Source organism: Phalacrocorax carbo, chromosome 10 (assembly GCF_963921805.1).
Source record: "Phalacrocorax carbo chromosome 10, bPhaCar2.1, whole genome shotgun sequence".
In the NCBI taxonomy this organism is placed as follows: domain Eukaryota; kingdom Metazoa; phylum Chordata; class Aves; order Suliformes; family Phalacrocoracidae; genus Phalacrocorax; species Phalacrocorax carbo.
In genome coordinates this window covers 21021631-21042208 of record NC_087522.1, presented here as the reverse complement: position 1 = coordinate 21042208, position 20578 = coordinate 21021631, and the positions used below count along the sequence as shown (strand labels likewise).

The window sequence follows — 20578 nt, the reverse complement described above, 5'->3', positions numbered from 1 at the left end:
CAATACAGCAGTTTTAGAATACCATCCAACACAGGGAAACATAGCCTCACAATCCCGTAACGCTTCATTTTGTGGTTAATCATGCCAGGAAAAGTATTTCCTTTTGGCTAATGTTTCGCTTATATTTAGGTTGCTTTTTGACTAATTAAAACCAAGATTAAAAGCAGTCTCCATATACTTAGATAAATCTACTGTGTGTCTTTCCAGACAAGACGCTAAGCAGCAATAAAAAGCCCTTTGTGAAGAAGACACATACCTCCGGCTCTCCAACGGGCGCCCATCACTAGAGATGCTTCGGGGGATGTTGGCTGCTCGTTCTGGTGGTGCCATTTTCCCATCTCCTTTCCCAGAGCCAATCCTAGATGTTACCGGACTTTGTATTTGGGATGGTACCTGAGCCATGTGAGGTCCCTGTCCTTTGCTTGCATTTCGCTGCCATTTGTTATTATTTCTGAAGGGAAATTTGAATTCATACGACATTCCTTCATTCACTTTGTATTCCATCACTGGCATACGGTAGTTTTCTGAAGAACTCCTGGAAATGAAGAAATTTAACATGCTACTGTAAAAAATAAAATAAATATATCCTGGTCACAGGGGGAGAAATCTGAAGACAGAAGCTGAATCAATTCTATGAAACAGTAAATGTAAGATTTTGCTTTTTAGAAACATATATTTAACAAATTTTGATACTCTTCATCTAATCACTGGGTTATAAAAGTTAAAAATCTGCTAGAAGGGTATCTCCCCTTCCTAATTTAAAAAAGTCATGGCTTTTAGAACTTACCTGCACCCAGACAAATAAGACCTGAAATGTTTGGTCTTTTTGAGATAAATCTTTCTGATGCACAGACAGCCACGAAAAGACAAAACTCCTACAAAATCATGTATTATACTTCCTTTCGGACATCTTTGGCTTCGGAGTACCTCAGCTGATAAAATTTGCACATTATGAAAACAGAACACTTGCTAAAAATTGTAGATGCCAAGCCCAAAAGATGCCCTTTTCTTCCTGAGGATGTGCAGGAGCAGGACAGAATAAAAATTAGAGTAAAACAGGAGATATGCTAATGCAGTCCATGTAAGATGCAGGGCAAACTTCTGCATACATTTAAAATGAGAGATTTGGAAAGTAGATGTGATTTTCAGCTTTGATGAGGATAATTTTGGTAGTTCTCTTGACAAATGTATAAAAAAAATCACTTAGGTAGAGGTATATTGTGATGACTTTGCTTACCTACTCACATCATTATCTAATGGGAAGGAAAAATAAACAGTTAGTGCAAAACTTTCTACTTCTAGCTCTTACTCTAAGTGATCACACCATTAGTGCTGAGAAATATCGATATCTTTTCCCAGCTAAAATACAAAACAAAACAGGTAACTTGTTATCTGGCTGTGCTGACATTAGCAAGTTGTGCAGTTTAATAGGAGTAGACAAAGTGAAACAGTCGGTGCTGAGCTCTTGCTCTCCACAGTATACGCATTTTGTGGTTTTACTTTGGCCTACCCTCCGACCTTGACCTGCAAATAAACGAGCAGTTGGAAGGCACGAGGTGTGCTTCTGAAGCACAGGTAGTTCAGCTTCATCTGAAAGGAAATGTTTGCGTGCTCCCAGGCAACTCTGATGCGAACCACTGCATGGTAGATGGGGCTCATCAGGAGATTTGTTTGCAAACTGTACTCACAACCGAACTAAAATCTTGACACCCTTGTTTTTCCTTTTCTCCTCATGTTTTGTGTCTCTGCTATTCTCTCCGTAGTGGTTACGTACTTTAGTAGTTTGAGTTGCTCCTTTTTTTTTCAGACATAGTTACAGTTTAAGAAGCAAGGACACAATTTCCTTTTGCTGCTGTGTCCTTTACTTCAAGGTCAGCAATCAGTCCACTAAATGAGCTCAGTGGCAATGTTTAAATGACCATATTTTAGCAGAGATATAATCATAACAAGGCCTGCCTCTGTGTAGGGCATTAGATTGTGAATATTTCTGTGTATTTGGATATGTTTTTGTATCTGCTACTGACAGGGTACATGTGCCTGTTGGCAAGTCATCTTATCTAACTGCACTGCTGCTCCTCCTCCAACTTCATGCCAATCAATGCAGAACTCATCTTCATTTTAGTTATGTCTGTACAAGCTACTGTAGTAGAAATACTAAATGACCTCCAGAGGACACAACAAAAGGACTCCCATTTTGGAAAACTGATTGCCAAAAGACAAATTGCTTTGCACAAAGATTTAAGTCAAGTCTTTAGTAATATATATAGGATAGCTACAAATTCAAGACACAGTTCCTAAACCTTAATGATTTGGGATACAGCAAGCAGGATGAAAGTTGCTTTATGAAATTTTATAACTAGCCAATCACTCACCATGAACATTTGCTCATCACGAGACAACAAAACTCACTGATGCCAAGTACAGTCTTTCAAAAAGTGCAGTAATTTCTCTTCCTGCCGTGGGTTTGGATACACTAAAGCTAAGGCTGCTTTTGGCTGTACTTAATTTAGCTCAGGAATAATAGGATCTGTGCTTTCCACACAGATTTTTCTGCTCTAATCCTTCTGCTACGATTGCAGCTGAACTTTCCATTTGCTGGGGCTACTAAATACTGTACAAAAGCTTTCCAAATACCTCATGGGTGACCTTATGCCACTGCTCATTTTAATCCCTGACATGTACTCAATTTTCCACTGACAACTAAAGGACAAATAAACTGCTTTTCTCTCTGCTCCTGATTTTCTACCAGTTACAAAAGGAGTTAATATGGCTCACAGTAAAAACAAACATGAATTCTTCTTTTATGCAAGTACAAGATCTTTGCTCAGAGAGAGTTTCATGTCAATGTAATAAATATGCATTTATGTTCAGCCCCAACCTTAAGTATACATAGATTTAGCATCAACCCCTACAAAGATACTGCCTGATTAGATAACAGCAGTGCAAAATACTCTCTTGGTCTCTCACTGCAAGGAATATATTGAACTTTGATTACTGTAGTTGCTGCTTCTTGGCAAATCTAGCGTAAACCTTGAGCTAGCCTGCATGCAAATTTAGTCTATTAAAGATCACTCCCTTTAAATCATATAGCATTTGCAAGATATTAATACAGGATGTCAGGAATATGGGAATCAGATTTAGTGATGTGGCTGAACAGTACAGACAACTGCAGAGAGTTCAGATGGGAGCAGTAAAAATTATAAAAAGCTTTAGCATGAGTTTAGAAAAAACGGAGGGACTTAATGTCCGATATAGGGAAGAAAAGCACCTATTACTGCTTATTTCTGATCAAACCTTTTAAAGCTGTAAAAGCAAATATGCAGTTGACACATGCCTCAAGCTTAACACGGGTGGGAAAGGAGAAAGATGCAGCAAGTTCTACTACTGAGTAAAGAAGAATTACAATTTGCAGCAAGTTCTCTGGCCAGATCCATACCTTTGATAAACTCTCATCACTTACAGCCTTGCTTATTTGTGAAAGTAGAAGAATGTAAGTCTGTTCATAGCTTTCAAGAATTACATCCACAAACATTGCACACTACCAAGAAACGGGAAAGCAGTGAGGGAAATGTACAATTAATTTTGATGCATCATAAACACACAACTGTCAACAAAAAGTTGCTTGATTTCCGTGTTAAATTCCATGGAATTTAAAGGATACACGAGGGTCTTCACATATTTTATTAAACTGTGTTACTCAACGAATATTTTGTGGAACCTGGAGTCTGAACATGGGCATTTTTTCCTGCCCTCCTCTTTCACCTGACAATACTGGATGCTATATTATAATTATACCATGGGTTTTGGAGGTTAACACTTATTCTGCAGTGTTTCTTTCCACCCCCGACCCCATAAATCAAGATATAATTTCAGACCAAATGTAGCTATTACACAATACCTGCGTGGCGTGCAGTCCTCATACGGAGGGACAATGACGACCTTCACCGTTACCGACGTTCTGAGAAGATCAATCATTTGCTCGTGGCTCAGAGTGGCTACAGCCACCTTGCAGATTTCCACCAGCCGGCTGCCTTGTCGCAGTCCTGCCTGCCACGCGTAGCCATAGGGCTCGACATCTGCCACAATGCCTTCATAGTTTACGTGGAAACCAAGCTGACCCAGACCATTCCTGCGCAGAGTCATCTCCACTGTTTCACAGCCCTTAGTCACAAGCTGTGAATTGAAACAAAGGCAGAATTTAACACATGGAGAGACTTTCGGTGTTAATGGAGGTTTAACTCCTCCATTTTTGTACAATCAACCAACAACTCCCAAGACAAGGGGGGGACACAATCAGGGAATATATATCACAGTCCTGGGTACGTAGTCAGCTGAAATGGGTCTTATAACTCAAACTAGTATTTTCAGTAAAGTCTAGTTAGCCAAGTTCTGCCTTGAAATTTTTACTGAAACCACAGCAATTTCAGAAGATTCATGGCAGCACGCTACAGAAAAACACATGGAGTTACACAAGCATCTCTACTTTATCTTTTACACGTTAGTAACCAACCATTCTACGTTTCTAGCTGTTTCAGTAAACTGCAAGATTACTTTCAGTCAGAATGTGGTGGCATGCAGCTACTAAGCACAGTAAACCGGGGTCTATGTCAACTCCTCTATATACCATGAGCATGAATAATGTCAAGAGCAATTTAATAGTGCCTGGTTTTCCCTTTTTCCTGGTCTTTATACAACTACAGTTGTGAAATTACAGGAAAGAAAGTGAAACAACACATTTTTTCATAACTTAATTGGATAAAAAAAGAGCATGAACAGATGTTTTATAGGCAGATACCACGATTCACTATATTTTTAGTTTATCACATGCATTCAGAGAATATCTGAAGGTTGCAATAGGGATTGGGACTGCACCCTGCTGGCAACATAATAAGTCAGTCTCAAAGATATTACAGCTTCATTTCAAACAAGATATAACAAGCCTGTAAAACTGAGAAAGGGAAAGGAAACAAGGAAAAGAAATAAGGTGGCACTTCTGTAGCTATTGTGTGGGAGCAATTCATGCATCTGAAGGCCCTGCTTGCTTTTTTTTCCTCTCTCTCTTTTTTTTAACATATTGAGGAATTTTTTGACGTACAGGAACCAGCTGAGGTTGACTGATATCTGATAAAAGTGAAAGCAATATTGGATTTTGAGAAATACAAGCAGGAAAGCCCTTATAGATTTTATGATAAACAATTAGAACAGTTTTAGGGATCCCACTTAAATTGAAGCCTTACTTGGCCAAGGGGCGAGAGGAAAAAGCAAAGAAGGGGAACCAAACAAGACAAGACTTTCTAACCTCCAGCCTTTTGACGATCTCTTTGATATCATCAATGTTGCTGATGAAGCTCTCCAAAGAAACACATTCACCTCTCTCGTAGAATATTTTGATATTTGTGTCTGTTGAAGTCCACCCTATCACATCTCGACAGGAGCAATTGAACACCACGCTTCTTGTGTCCTGTTCAATGAGGACTACAAACTCATTAGAGATGCCCAGGAGACAGTCTATTTCCATGCCCTTGCTGTAGTCTTTTGCATGGACACTCCATACAATAGCACCAGAACTATAGATCTCTGCTCCCGGATAAGGCTTGGACTTTTCTTTCTTTTTTGAAGCAAGTGAGATGAAGGGGAACTTGCCAGAAGGGTCAATAGGTGTGTTGGTGACATTCTTCTCTGCCAAGTCTTTCAAGTACTCTTGACGGGTCCTGGTGGCCATTGCACGAAACTTTTCTGATTTATGAGCAGCATTCTCTGCATTAATGACTTTGGCTAGTAAGAAGTCCCTGAACACATTTGATTTAGGAAACGTGACACCTTTTGGAATAGGTGGTCCAAAGGATGGTACGTCTCTGGATCTTGTCACAGCAACACTAAAAGAAATAAAAGAATATGGAAGAAGCGGTGTTTCACTGTATGCAGATTCAGCAGTTTTTGAATACAGAAAATATATTTCGTTTTTTCCTTAAGCTCTCAGTTTTTCTCTTCTTCTCTCAGCAATATGCCTTATATTTACATTTTAATCTTGCCAGTGTGGAGACTATGTCCCCCTTACTATATAAACAGAAGGCCACTTATTTCTGCATCTAGGCATTTTTGAGTCATCCTCAGTATCACAGCTTCAAGAGAGCTTCAAGTGCAAAATTGCGCTTTTTGATAAAGTAACCACTTATGTATGGTAGTTCTGAATTCTGTTTGTTTTCAGTTGTCGTGGTTCAGCCTCAGTCAGCAACTAAATACCACGCAGCCGCTCGCTCACTCCCCCCACCCCTGTGGGATGGGGGAAAGAATCAGAAGAGCAAAAGCAAAAAAAAAAAAAAAACCAACCCCAAAACCTTGTGGGTTGAGATAAGAACAGTTTAATAACTAAATTAAAATAATAATGATTATTATATTAATAACAATAATGATAACATAATAAAAAGGAAAAGGGAAAAAGACAGAAACACAAATGATACAACCGCTCACGACCCACCAACCGATGCTGCCTGTCCCCGAGCCGTGATTGCTGCCTCCCTCCCCTGGCCAGCCCCTCCCAGGTACCGCACTGGGCATGACGCTACATGATATGGAATATCCCTTTGGCCAGGTTGAATCCGCTCCCTTAGCTGTGCCCCCTCCCCTCCCAGCTCCTTGTGCCCCCGGCAGAGCATGGGGAGCTGGAAAAGCCCTTGACTAGCACAAGCACTGCCCAGCAACAGCCCAAACATCTGTGTGTTATCTCAACTTTGTTTCATGCTAAGTCCAAAGCACAGCACTCTGTCAGCTGCAGGGAAGAAAATCAACTCTATCCCAGCTAAAACCATGACATCGCTATAAACAGAAGATTTCTAACACACCCTATTATAAAGGATAGCTTATAATTCAGCTACCTAAAGCTGAAACGCTCATCTGAAAGCAATGTGAAGTGTATGATCAATACTAGAAATATAGATAAAGCAGACACATTAAAAAGATAAAGACAATAAAGTCAACTCACAAGGCCGGTTTCACTGTGAGAATCAAGTTCCAGCGACTAAATGCATATATATACATCACACTACTGATTGTTTTACATTTCTGCATCAAAACTGCACTAGCTGATACTGCATGCTAGTGCTAGAAGCAGACTCCAGAAGTACTAGAAATAAAAAAATTTCTTCGAAGTTTGGATACATATATTAGAAATAGATGCTTTCTTTCTCAGCTCTTCCTTTTAGTTTCCATACCAAGTGATGGACTGACAATAAGATTGCCTTAGGCCATGCTGACAAGCTTAGCTATTCTCCCTGGTCAATTCTCTTTTGATACAGAGGTGGTAAGAATTGTTTGTCATCACTGAAGGTCTGCCATTCCAGTCCAGTATCATTCACTTGGCCTAAATCTGTCCTAAGAAGAGACTGACAGTTGTACTCCCTACAGCTTTGGAACAAGAAATATTCCAACAGTTCGAATATGATTTACCACTATATCTATAACTAGATCTGGAAAATCATTAACTAATTTTGGCCAGAATATCATGGTAAGGGAGTTTTACAAAGAAAATCAGGATGGAACTGAAACTCACTAGAAACATATGTGGTACTTCATTGGGAAGACTAGCTGGTGTCATTTTCACACTTAGTTCTAACTTGTCTGACTCCTCAAACATAATCAGAGAAATCCCCCCAAAAAATCAGTAACTGAGACTGCAGAAAAACTAGGAAAGATCTTTTGAGGGGAAACACAGAAACACCAAAACCAAAAATTAAGTCACCCAATCTTTAACCATACCTTCTGGGTTTGGGTGGTGGTGGGTTTTGATTGTTTGTTTTGATTTTGTTGGTTTTTGGGGTTTTTTTAAATTATATTTTCTGGCAACTGATATTGAAAGATGTCATTGACTGTCATATTTCCTTCAAAGGTAGGCCAATATATCTAAAAGTATGCAACAGGGGCTGCTTATGATGCAACCATCTGACTCGATCACCTTCAGTAGTCCTAAAATGTCTGTTATTAAGAGATAGAAGTCTAAGCGTTAAACACAATTACTGGATGTAATGAAAAACTACCAGTGACATTTTGTTTGATTAGGTTTTCAGTATCATGAATCACAGGACTAAGAATTTAATCTTTAACATATGCTAGAGAAGTTTTAAAAAGTGAACGAGGCCAACAGAGAAGCCAGACTTTTGAAATATCGTTTATCTTAGTTGAGAGGGCGAATCACTGGCCAAGACAGTGCTTGATTTTATTCCTTTTATGTAGTTTTAATATAAATTCCAGTACATTTTTATGCTACATGGCTTCCTGTTTTGTCTAGAATTATGAATCTATGAAACTGTTCCAAATAATTCCATCAAAAAGAGGTCAAACTTACTTTGAAAAGTTTCCTAGAAAAACTCTTCCTAATGGAATATTATAAATTTAAGTCATGTTTGCACTAAGATGACAAAAAGCCTGAAGGATTTTAATCTTAAAGACAGTACTTAGAACATACAATGCTCTGGTGGTCTCCTGTATCCAAATGAACACTAACACACTCATTTTTTTCCCTACCTGCTGCCCCTCCCTTAATATTTACACCTGTAGCACCACTAAAGCTGAAATCCTCACATTTTATTCACTAATAGTAACCAGTAAAGTTCCAGCCTTTGTAGCTGTGAACACTTGAAAAATGAACGTGCTTCGGAAGTCTGAAGGTCAGAAATAGAACCCTAAGATATTTAATTGCATTAAGGTATAACAAGGATAAATCTTTCCCATACCTTCCAAAAGGAAGAAATTGAAAATATGCAGCCATATTATTTAAAATAATAACCAAAAGCAGATCTTTCTCTGTGTTTGCAATACCCAATTCCAATGGAAAATGCATCTGTAGCCCTTGTGGATATACTTCCTACTTTCCCTTTACTTCAAAATCAGTTTCTCTACAGAATAAGGACTGAAACATATGTCTAAAAGTTTAAGAACAAGCTACGTCCACATAAATTATGCAGCAGTGGAATTTGTCAATAACCTCCCTTCAAATGAGTATAATCATGAACACACCTACTCCAGGAGAGCTTAATACGTGTACAAAGCTCAGCATCACTTTCAGAAGTGCTGTGTGAGCTTTACCAAAAAATTATGGGGAGAGAAAAGCCTTTAAATCTGACTATACTTACTTGAAAAACATGAATACACCATCACAGACACACCAGTCTTAGCTCTTCCTCTAAAATAAGCACCTGACTGAATGGAACACTTAGGTGAACATTTGTGTTTCAGTAAAGACAAGTTAATTTTAAGGCTACCTCATTTCAAGAAAACTACTCTAACTCCATTACTCTGACACTTCATTTTTTAAATAAAGAAGCTTTAATAAAGTTTGCTGAAATCAGTCAACACAAAAATAAAAACACATTAAGAGTTCAGGATGTAACAAAGGGAAAAAGTTTCATTCATCGTAAAAGAAGCGTAACTCAAAACCATTATTTCTATATGCTTTCCATTTGCTTAAAAAAGTCTATCCTAAATAGGAATATTATCTTGCAATTCTTTACTATATGTTGCTATCAATTACCATTTTCTATTTAATCATATTGACCTTAAGGTCATTCTAAGATTATTTTTTTTTAATTGCTACATAATGCTCTGAAATTTCTTTGTTGGACTGAAATGAGATAAGAAATGGGTATCTCACAACAAAATATTTCAGACAGCCTCCCTTCTTTCTGAACAGTTAGTCATACTTTTTCACTGTCTTAATTTCAAAAAGAGAACATAAGCTCAGATGCACAAATTATCAAACAAAATGTGAATTCATGAGAATCATAATAGAAATACTCTTCTGGCATACCCTTAATGAAGAGAATAAAAGGGAAGAGAGAACAGAATTTTAAATCATGCTAAAATCCTGAATTTTATACGTATACATGTGTGAGCACTCATGTGTGTACGCACACATACTGACAGCATTAATTTTGTCATTGGGTGTGTTTCCTTTACATACTCGTGTGTGTCTATATGCTTTTTAAAAAGGGTCATGTGAATACAGAACACAAAATGTCCTCAACCCGTATCTTTTATTACGTTTCCCTACGGATAACGTAAGAGAGGCTGACACCTCCCTTTGCACTCAAATTCCATGTTTTCAGTGAAACTAGCAATAGCTACCTGTAACAAACGCTGTCAGTACAGGGACCGTGCACTCGTACGATGACAAAGACATGCTGGAAGTGGGATCGAATGTTCTTTGGGCTGAACGGTTGTGCTCCCGGCTCCTGGAAAACTATTGTCACAATATCGTTTCCAATATGTCGTTTTCTCAGAAGCTTTAACAAAAAACAAAACAAAACAAAAACCAAACAACAACAAAAAAAGAAGATTCATAAGTTAAAAGAGTCTTTCCACTATTTTCAATTATTTATTTCTTACTATTATAAATCACTATTCAAATTTTTTTAATTCCAAATGGTACTTCAAGCTGAAAACTGAAACAGCTAAGTATTTATATGATAATGTTAGTCATTAGTCTAACAAATTTCAGGCACGGGCATCTTCATTTTCTTAAAAATATAATTTCTACATGTAACATTCAGGAAAATCTTGTTAGGGAAAATTTTAAGCTAAATAAAGAGGAAAAAACAACAACAAAACCTGCTAGTATCAGTGTAATCGGTAATGCACGGAACCTGGAAAACATTCCCCACTTCACACATTTTTACAAGCCAGATGTAGGTTCTATTTCAAATCGAAAATAGTTGTCATTGTCCTTATGACACACTATAATAATTTCCTGATAGGCTTCTTTCAGTAAACCCAAGACTACAGTAAAAGAGAAAGGTAAACTTCAAAGGAGTATAACATTCGGTGTACAAAAGCAAACTAAAAAGAATGCTGTGGTACCTTTTATTGTTAAAGGAACCGTCTATTCTATTTGCAGAAACACAAAATAACACTGCATACACATCATACACAACACGATGGCCCCGTATTTAACAAGGCCAGGTACTTCAGAGTAACAAAGCAGGTCAGCGTACACAGCTCTTCAGTATTTAAAAAAAAAAAATTAAAACAAAAAAAAAAGGATTTTTTGTCTCATGTCTTCTTGTGTAGTGCTGCGTAGTGCGCTGGACCACCCACGCCTCACCTCTGAGTCTGTGCACGCTGCCATTCGCTGAATGCAATCCTTAAAGTGCAATGGACTTCACGGCAGAAGGCTGAAAACCCTGTCAGGAACACTATTACTTTGATGTAAGATATGAACTCTTGTTTATGTAACACAGATGTGCTACTGGCATTATTGTGTAATATTTACATCATGTTTTGGTAAATAATGCATAATTAAACAGGAAAAAAGTCCTACAGAGAAAAATCTACCTATGATGTGCCTACAACGATCTCCTTTGCTCATCTTCCTGACACAGAGATGGCCAGTTTTACTTTTGATTCTTTGCTTTCTTTACTATTATCAAATGGAAGTTGTCATAAATATTCAATAGTTCAGCTACTTTTGAGATGGAGGAAAAAATTAATTCTAAATAGGCATGGTCCATCTTACCTGTTGCTTGTTGTTTGGCGTATATGGCAACATAGTAGAAACATGGAACATGATTTCATAGTCCTTGTATGTTGTGTACAGAGAGTGAGTACCTGTTGAATCAGCTTCAGTTAAAGAAAAAAGAAAATAAAAGTATTATTTTTAAAAACTTTTAAAAACAAAGTTTCATTATTACCCAAGAAAATCATGAGGCAAAACAAGAATTCCTACTCATCATTGCTCCTAGCTGAAATGTCAGCAAGTAAAAAATTACCCAGAGCTTATTCACCTGCCAAAGCAAATGACACACACAGATGGCACATATAATTTTGTGTACTTTTCCCAACGAAGAACTTGTTAGGAATAGGGAATTTATATCAGAAAACCCTGAAGAAAGCCTATTTAAGCACGAAAAGTGATACCAAAGTCTGAAATAATTTTCAGACACCACCCGGTATCTCAGGCTAATTGGAATGAAACTGATCTGTAAGGAATGTGAAAAGGACTTCAGAAAGGAAGGTAGACAGATACTGCGAATGAATACCATGTTCTCATGCATAATTAAATATCAATGGACGTATAACCCACAATATATGAGAGAACAGAATGGCTTCTTCTAAACCTAAATATCAGGACTCTAAATTAACCGTAATGAAGTCAGATAAAACCTTCTCCAAAACAGGTGCTTTATAGATAGGAGCAGTCAAAAACCCAAATAGGATGCCAGTATGCTTACAGCTGATGATGAAAAAAAGCCCACAACGCTGCCATTATGATGCTGGTATATTAATCAAAGGTAATCTCACCCTGTTTGGGGTTCTGGCCACCCCATTTTAAAACTTATAGAAGAAAGAGAAGGGTTCCAGAAACAGGCCACAAAAATTATTATATGTGGATGGAGAGACTTCCGTGTGGAGAGAAAATGATAAAAACTAGGATTATGAAGTTTAGAAAGAAAAAAAGAAGAGCAGATATTAAAGTTGACAGAGTATTGGTTGAAGACAACACGATTACAGACAAATTGGGAACTTCTGTTTCTACTTTTTCTTTCTCACACAAAAAAAAAGACCGTAAAATGTTCCATTAAAGTAGTAACTCTTTTAAAGCTGAAATAGTGAATATATTCTATTAAATATAACTGCTGTCTACAGTGCAAAAAGCCCATTTTCAAACAGAAATTTAAAAGTAATGAGATTTATATATGGAAAAAAGCACCCTGGTTATTTGAAGTTATAGAAACATAGTACTATATTATATTGTCTCAGCTATTTATAGCAATGTATTTTAAAAAGCTGCTAAATACTACACGTTGGCATTTTTTATTAGCAGAGACATCATGTTACTAAGGATATAATAGTTCTGAGATTTGTGAGGCATTTACGATAACATAAATATATAGTTTATTTCCCCAGATGTTGGGTATAGGCTTGGACAAGACTTTTGTTTTCTGTCAAATTCAGAATAATAAAATAGAGGTAGGTTTGCTGTAAATGAAAGACTGCAACATCTTCCATAAAAAGAAATAGAAAGTTTTCTACATTACAGATGCACAAAGATTTTGCATTTCCAAATCATCTATACAGAATAAAATGGAAATAAGAAAAAGAAAAGATTCCTAGAAACTCATTTAAAAAAATTTCTCAGTTAACGTTTCAAGAAGATTGGGTTCTGCTTTCCAGCACTCAACATTCCATTATGGAAAACTAGCTAACTGCCAAATATTTTCTTTTTAATGCTAATTACAACAGCACAGCAGCTGAAAGGGAATCACTTCATCTTGCACTCGGTTCACAGCAGCCTCTATCCTCTGCCTGATCATGACAATGCACGTGGAAGGAGGCAGATGCACCTGAAAGTCACCTAAACATCAGCATAACTCCTTATTGTCTGTTTTTTAATCTAACCGTGAATAGGCTAATTTGTATATCACCTTCCCTAAATAGAGCATAGAAAAACATTAAAAAAAACTGGAAAGGGGGAGCAGATGCAAAAAGAAAGGGAAGCGGGTAAGATGACAGGCAGGGGAAGGAAGGCCCCAAAAGAGGGGAAGGGGCCAAAAGGGGCTGGTGGGAAGAGCTAAAGAATAAAGCAATTCTGACCAAAAAAAAAAAAAATATGCTAGAACACCACCTATGGATTTAAGCCAAACTTTCAACTTTCCTGGATGGACTTCATTTCAGGCAGAAAAGGGTTCTTGCTCAGAACAGCACTGCCTCTGCAAACTAAGTAATAAGGCTACAATCCAAATGACACATTTAGGGATTCCACTTATTTCCAAGTACTCCACAGCTTAAATCCCTGTTATTCAAATCCAACTACAAAGAGAAATTCATATGCAGTACAGACCGTGCAACTTTCTCACCATTCAGATCTCTTCTTTCTTCTAAGTCCAGAACAGTCTTTCTGAAGTACTTCACAATAATTACAGGTGTTTGCTTTAAATCAAATCACTGCCATTACAGTAAAATCCAAGACTGCACGCTGGAATACTATCCACCATTTCAAGGTACGAACTGTAAGCCAGCACTGCAATCTACTTTGATTTCCTTGTTTCTAACAGAGGCCCCAGGGATCTACCAATTCATTAGCACCTTTTTTCACACTGAAGACATCCCCTCCTGCCATCAGTTTATGGCATACCTATTGATGCTGCCTTCTCAGTCCAATTACTGGATTTGGTTACTTAGCTGAGGGCTTATCTGATGTTCTTTTCCTTCCATCATTACTCACCTTTAAAAATCCACCTTATTCTTCTGTCCTTCCAACATTTCTCAGCTACCTTTGCCGGGACTGTCTTAACAGGCTCTTATTTACATTTTTTTTCCAAACACCAACAGTGCTCTAAACCTCACTGAAGCCATACGACTTTGTCAGCCTGCTTCTGCAGCAGCTTTTAAAATCTCTGCACTAGAAAACTGTATAAAAACCATTACCAGTAGAAAAAAAATCTAACTCAGTGTTTCAAAGGAAAATGTGTTGCAAGGAACTGTAGGAAAACAACAAAAAAAATTATACTATGAGGCAGGAGAAGGAACAGCCATTGCTACAAACTGCAGCAGTGCTCACAATTAAAGTCACAAGAATAAGCAGCTCTGCCTTATTACTAGTTTCTCCTAGTTCCTGGCCCACATTCAGCTCAGCACCTTCCAAACCTGCTCTCCTCCCTGTTATACACAAGGATTACACCAAGCACTCACGTTCAACTTCTGTAATATCCAGTTGTTTTCTGTCCTCTTCCTGAGGACAGAATCCTTTATTTTGTAACATACAAAAGTATATATGTAACAACAACACAAAGAATGCAGATGGACTCACCCCCATCCACATTTCTGCTTCTTAAGCAACCGAGGAACCTCTGACCTCCTTTGGCTATTGGTCTCCCAGCAAATGTCTCAGACCCAACAGTAAGTCTATTCTTACCTCCGCGTGGTTGAACGTTGTTAAATAGTACAAGTTAAGGAGGTAATCTATCTGTATTATTTCATTAGAAACATTGGGGTTTACTGAAAACCCCTAAATGAAATGTAAATTTAAAAATATAGGGAATGAATGGACTTCAATCTATTTAATATCTCTTGCACTGGTTTTATATTCTTCTCACCATGTCTTAAACAAAAAGTCATGTAGTATAAACATCTAATACAGAAACCTACCATTATTAGCTAAGTTTATAATCTCATCAAACAGACAACTCGAACTCCTACAACTCACATTGGTCAATCTCCCTCACTTCCTGCACCAACCACGCCACCACTCTGCTGGACACACGCCAGATGACCAGGCCTTTCATTATCCCGCTGACCCCATTTACCAATTTAAAATATTGGGAAATAAGACTAAGTGAGGGGGAAGGAAATAAAGCATGCATTACAACTAGAAAATGAAGAAAGATGACTTAAGTTATAATTTGAAAGATTACTGTGATGTTTATTGTTTTACAGTGATGCCCAGAAACTTCTTAGCAACTGCAGGGTAGATGACATTTTCAAGCTCTATTTCCTATCCAAAGACTGCAGGCTGCCAGGCGATAGGCTGCTTTCCCTCTGGTAATTCTAGGAATATACAAACAAAACTTTTAAAGTAGCAGCTCTTTTCCACAGTGGCGCTGGCAGAGATCCAAAACTAAAGCCCTTGAAGGATCCAATATACTTAAATAGGCTTTCAAATACGATGCATGAGATACCTCCTTTTAAAAACCAGCTCTGTTATGGATACTTGCAAATTAGGCCCCTAATTCTAAAAATTTCTAAAACAACAGCTGTTCTGAAACTGGCTTTTACTAGAGCAACTTTACTTTTCTAAATCTGCATAGATTAAAAACATCTTGTGAAAATTTCCAGAGTACATATATGAATCAGCTGCCCTCCACACTGAGAAAAATCTTTCCATCGTGTCTTATATCATGCACCTGCTTTTCATAGGTTGCAAAGTATTGTCAAAGGAATAAGAATTAGCAAAGTAGCCTACAGAGCTCTGACCTTTCTTGCAAGTTAATGAACAGACATTTGTTTTTAAGAGCACCTTTGCAATCAACCGTGCTGACATTAAACAGAATTTTAATGCAGGAAAATTTCCTGAATAATGAGACCATGAGAACTATTTAATGATAGTGACCTCTAGCAACAGAGGAGCGCCGAGCTAGAAGAGGGAGCAGCTCACCTAGACCTAGCTGTTTCAACAAAACCCTATAAACCTAAGTCATGGTAACAACCACAACCTCCTCCTTTGCAGGCCTTCCCGTGTTTGGGCCAAGGCAGAAAAGACTGACTGATTACTTAGAGTATTGAAGATGTATTGCCTGTCTGTATTCAACCACCTCTGGTCTTTAGGATTTTGCCTACCACAGTGTGTTTTTTTTCTTTTTTTTTGGTCATTTCCTATGCAGATTAGGCACTAAGGGTTTCCGAATGTAGCTATGCAAAGAGCTTAGCGATATGCCCTCAAAACACCACATTCTCTTCCAGTACTTCCAGTCTGTGCCTTGCGTACCGCCAGAAAGGAAAATCTAGCACCAGCAAGATAAATTACAGAAGTTCGTTGCCATAGTTCACATTTGCTGCTGCCTAAACCAACTCGTTAAGAACTCCTGTATGCTGTGTAGTCGCTCGTTTCCTCAGTGAGCCTGCAGACGACATAACCTGAAACATTTCACCAACTTTGGCGTTCCTAAGCAGTTCTAGCTAATAAGGTCCATGCACGTGAACTTGGAAACCTTGACTGAAAAGAAAATGCAGGAAACCCTTCAGGAGAGCAGCAGATTCCACTCAGAGCATCCCCCTTGATCTCTGATCACAGTGAAGTGTTCAGGTAAGGGCTCTCAATTTTTCTATTTTTAGATATAGAATGGAGCTGGTAGGTCTACTGGGCAAAGTGAAAAACACATGTCAGCTCTCAAGATGGAGTAGAAAACCTTCATTACCAGAAGACCACTCTTAAAACCAGGAGAGATTCAGTCAACCTAAAGTTTACATTGTGTCCAACAGGTACATAAAGTCAAAACCTGACAAAAGTTTTCCCCTGAGTCAGAAGCAACAAGAAGGAACTCAAATGTTACTGGAAAACTCTGCTGTTTAGAAGAAAATTTCAAACCAGTGCTTAAGACACAGTTACAGCTTTCATGGGTATATCTCAGCAGATGAGTCAACTCTTAATCATACAGCATTTACATGTACTAGGAACCAGTGTGTGGACTGACACCAAAAATGGTTTTTTTTCAGATGTCTTAAATAATTAAACCAGAAGAAAGGGAAGAGAGCATTTTACTTTAGCTACTGAAAGTAACAGAACGGTCACAATATAAAACCAAAAGCTACAAAACGACAAATATTTTCTGATTTCTATATACATTTCATTTTTGACCTAGCTTATTTTTGTAACTGATAAAATAACACTTTGGAGCTGCATAAAAGGAAAAAGCAGCCTGAGAATAATTGTGTAATATATTTCCAGTAAAGGCAAGGAAATGTTACAGTAAGGAACTGCCTGGATCTCATCTGGAATTGTGTTTATAAATCCAAGCCACTAAAATTAAAGAAACTGAATTCAAACTCGGACAAGTGCATAGCAAGGTCACCAGGTAATACTGCATGGGCAGAGGGTGATGGGGGCAAGCAGAGAAATCCATGCCTCCCATACCAATACGAGAGACTTGGCTTGTTAAGGGTACCATCACAGAATCATAGAGGAGACAACTGCAATGTGTGAATGCACTCAAGGGAGTAAACAGAACAGAGGGAAGATAAGTACTGCAACTAAAAGAAAGCTGGCTCACTGGTAAACGTGTGCAAAATAGGTATTCATTTAGGTTTAAAACCACAGGAAATTTTACAACCCTCTGAGGAGTCGTGATTAGGTTGATCAAGAACAGCCTGAGGAGATGGCAACGTGATCCCTGTAAGAATCGAGGACACACGGTAAAATGGTGAAACACTAAAGCACGGCAAGTTACTGTATTTGATAGCAGACCCATGACAAGAGTGCTGTTTTTGCTGCACTGAAGTTGATGAATGCTTTTCAGCTTTCATGAATCAAGTCCTCATTTGATTTCCTTTGCTGCAAGTGAGCAAAATAGCAAAAGATTTCCATAGGAACTGGGTAGTTCCAATACTCAGAGAAAAGGAAGACAGGCCAAGATTTTCCCCTGAGAATTTTAAAATAGATTTACAAATGGAATATAGCATGCGCTAGCTGATAAACAGGTATTTTACAATCTTGATTCCAAAAGTAGGGAATTTCTTTTATAGATACTGTCACCCAAGATCATCTTTCCACCACATTTTTGTTGCAATATGTCTTACAATTAAAGCTGATAACATAACTGCCAAGTCCAGTTTCATTTCCGTAACTCGGAAGAAAAATCACAGAGGAACGAATACATTTGATAGCAGGAGTAAGACGAAACTGCCTAGAAGAAAAACTACATGCAACAGACACAGCAGGAAAGCAATAGATCAACTTGTCAAGGTGGAGTTACATAGGTGGGTTCGCAAAACTTTCTTTGTGACAGTCTATTAGCACATCATTAAAAAAAAATCAAGACATACCAACTGTATTGATTACTCTTCAGACAACACACTGATGATGGATCTGTAATGCTGATAATGGTTCCATACTTACTGGTTTCCTATTGCAGCTTTAGTGAAATTTCATACCAAATTAGTACAACAATCCCACAATTATCAGAATTGAAAGACCATATGGGTATGGATCAAATTACATACTTGCTCTGCTTTCACTTCTACTATTGAGCAACTACCTTCCTATAGCAAAGAGGTTATTTTTAAGAACTCTCTACAAAAAGTCAGTTAGCAACCACACAATGTATTTTGTTCACTTGAGGTGGGGTGGGGGATGGAAGAAAAAGCCTTACTCTTTGTATCCAGCTGAGCACGATACTTTTCAAATCCCTTGAGTCGAACTCGTTCTCCCAAGAGCTGAAGAAACTCTTCAAAGGCTGGACCTGCTGATTCATTATTATACATTTCCTCTTCTGTGCTTTGCCCAGCTTTGCAGTACATGATACCCACCTTAAGCTGGTAACTTAACTGCAAAGGGAAAAAGAAAATCTTGTATATATATCAAGTGATGCATCAACTTATTGAATTCACTTCAGATTTTTTATTAAACCCATACTTCACAAAGAAAAAAATACCTAATTATCAGTCTAATTTAAAATGTTAGCCTAGTTCCAAATATTCTCGCTGTCTTCCACTATAACTGCCTCGATGATGGCATATTTCATCTGAAGATGTCAAAATGCTTTCCGAAGTGAAGCAAACATTAATGTTCCTTATTTTCATGAGGACAACACTGCAGCTTGCAAGTGGTGAATGTCTTACACTGAGCCACGTGGCAAGTGTTGGCTGAGAAATGTCAGGAACTCGACTCTCGCTCTTAGGCTGGTACCATGGTTACTGTGCTACGCTAAACCTTCCCTGCAGAAGGGTAGGGCACAGCATGTGCTCATTTCTTTAAGTGACAAAATTAACATTCCCTCACTTCAAAAGGAAGAGAAAAATTATTCACCTCTATGCATCTTTCAGCAATGTTGAAAAGAGACCATGGCATTCAGCTGGCCTTCTTTGACATAAAAATGCAGTAACAAAGAAAACAGCTAAATTGAAAAATGCTGGTAATACTTTAAACATACTGTTTACTAGCAAAGACCTTCAAATATATTTGTGACTTTTACTTCCAATTTCCTGTAATTTGATGCTCGATGTTCCTAATAAAGCAGAAGCTGAAGATATTAATGAAGTAATTTTCTATTCAATCATAAATGTGATTCTTCAAAGCAAACTGTCCCCACCAATTCCAAACTGATGCACACACAAAAATACCACATCTGTGCCCGTTATGTCCAGACTGCAGAAACAGAAGCTACAGAAGGGAAGAAAGTAGCACCCACAACCATTTACTGCCATCTCCAGAAGCAATTTCACAGGCAGGAGCTCTGACTGGCAGAGTGCAGAGTCTTGCAGTTTATGCATATAATTAATCTAGTAAAAACACCTACTTATTGCAGGGTAAATAATTTTTTCTCCCACACATCAATTTCTGCAGAGGCTCCATTTTAAATAAATACCAAGCTTATCTGCCAGAGCAAAGTCACAAGAAAAATCTACCAAAACTGGCATGAGATTTACAAATTTGGGCTACAGGTTAGTGGGAAATGAAAACAGTTACTTGCCAGGGCACTGGAAGCAAAGTCATCTGAACATACTGTGACTTGCTCCCAAAGCGTCTATCACAGGTCGTGAGACAAAAGGTTTTGGAACCTGCTGTGATGATGTGGACACACATAACTAAGCTGAAATGCATTATTTTTACCTTATTATATTTACAGCAGGATAATTTAAAAGCCCTCAGAAGTGGTCCTACTCTGCCTCTAACATAAATTTTGAAATTAAAACCTCTGAAAAGTGCAATTTCACTGTATTCTTTTTACTAGAAAGGCTGAATGGCAACAGGGATAAAGTATTAGCAGTAGGAAAATAAGGAGGGGAAAAAAGAAGGGTAAAGATCAACCTGGCTTGATTACTCCCATTGAAGTTAAGCATATGTAATGAGTCAGAGTAGGCTGCTTCTTCCCCC

General features: G+C 38.0%; 1 protein-coding gene across 6 annotated transcripts in view; it reads right to left on the bottom strand.

The window, feature by feature from the left end:
• SIPA1L1 (signal induced proliferation associated 1 like 1) overlaps positions 1-20578 on the bottom strand; it is a 233176-nt gene that overhangs the window by 40125 nt on the left and 172473 nt on the right. For all 6 annotated transcript variants that reach the window (XM_064462380.1, XM_064462375.1, XM_064462376.1 and 3 more), the window contains 6 exons: positions 18855-19029; positions 11507-11610; positions 10120-10277; positions 5300-5876; positions 3899-4173; positions 257-535 (listed from right to left, as the gene is read on the bottom strand). In XM_064462380.1, the coding sequence (XP_064318450.1) occupies positions 257-535; positions 3899-4173; positions 5300-5876; positions 10120-10277; positions 11507-11610; positions 18855-19029 (1568 nt within the window). The remainder of the gene's footprint in view (positions 1-256; positions 536-3898; positions 4174-5299; positions 5877-10119; positions 10278-11506; positions 11611-18854; positions 19030-20578) is intronic.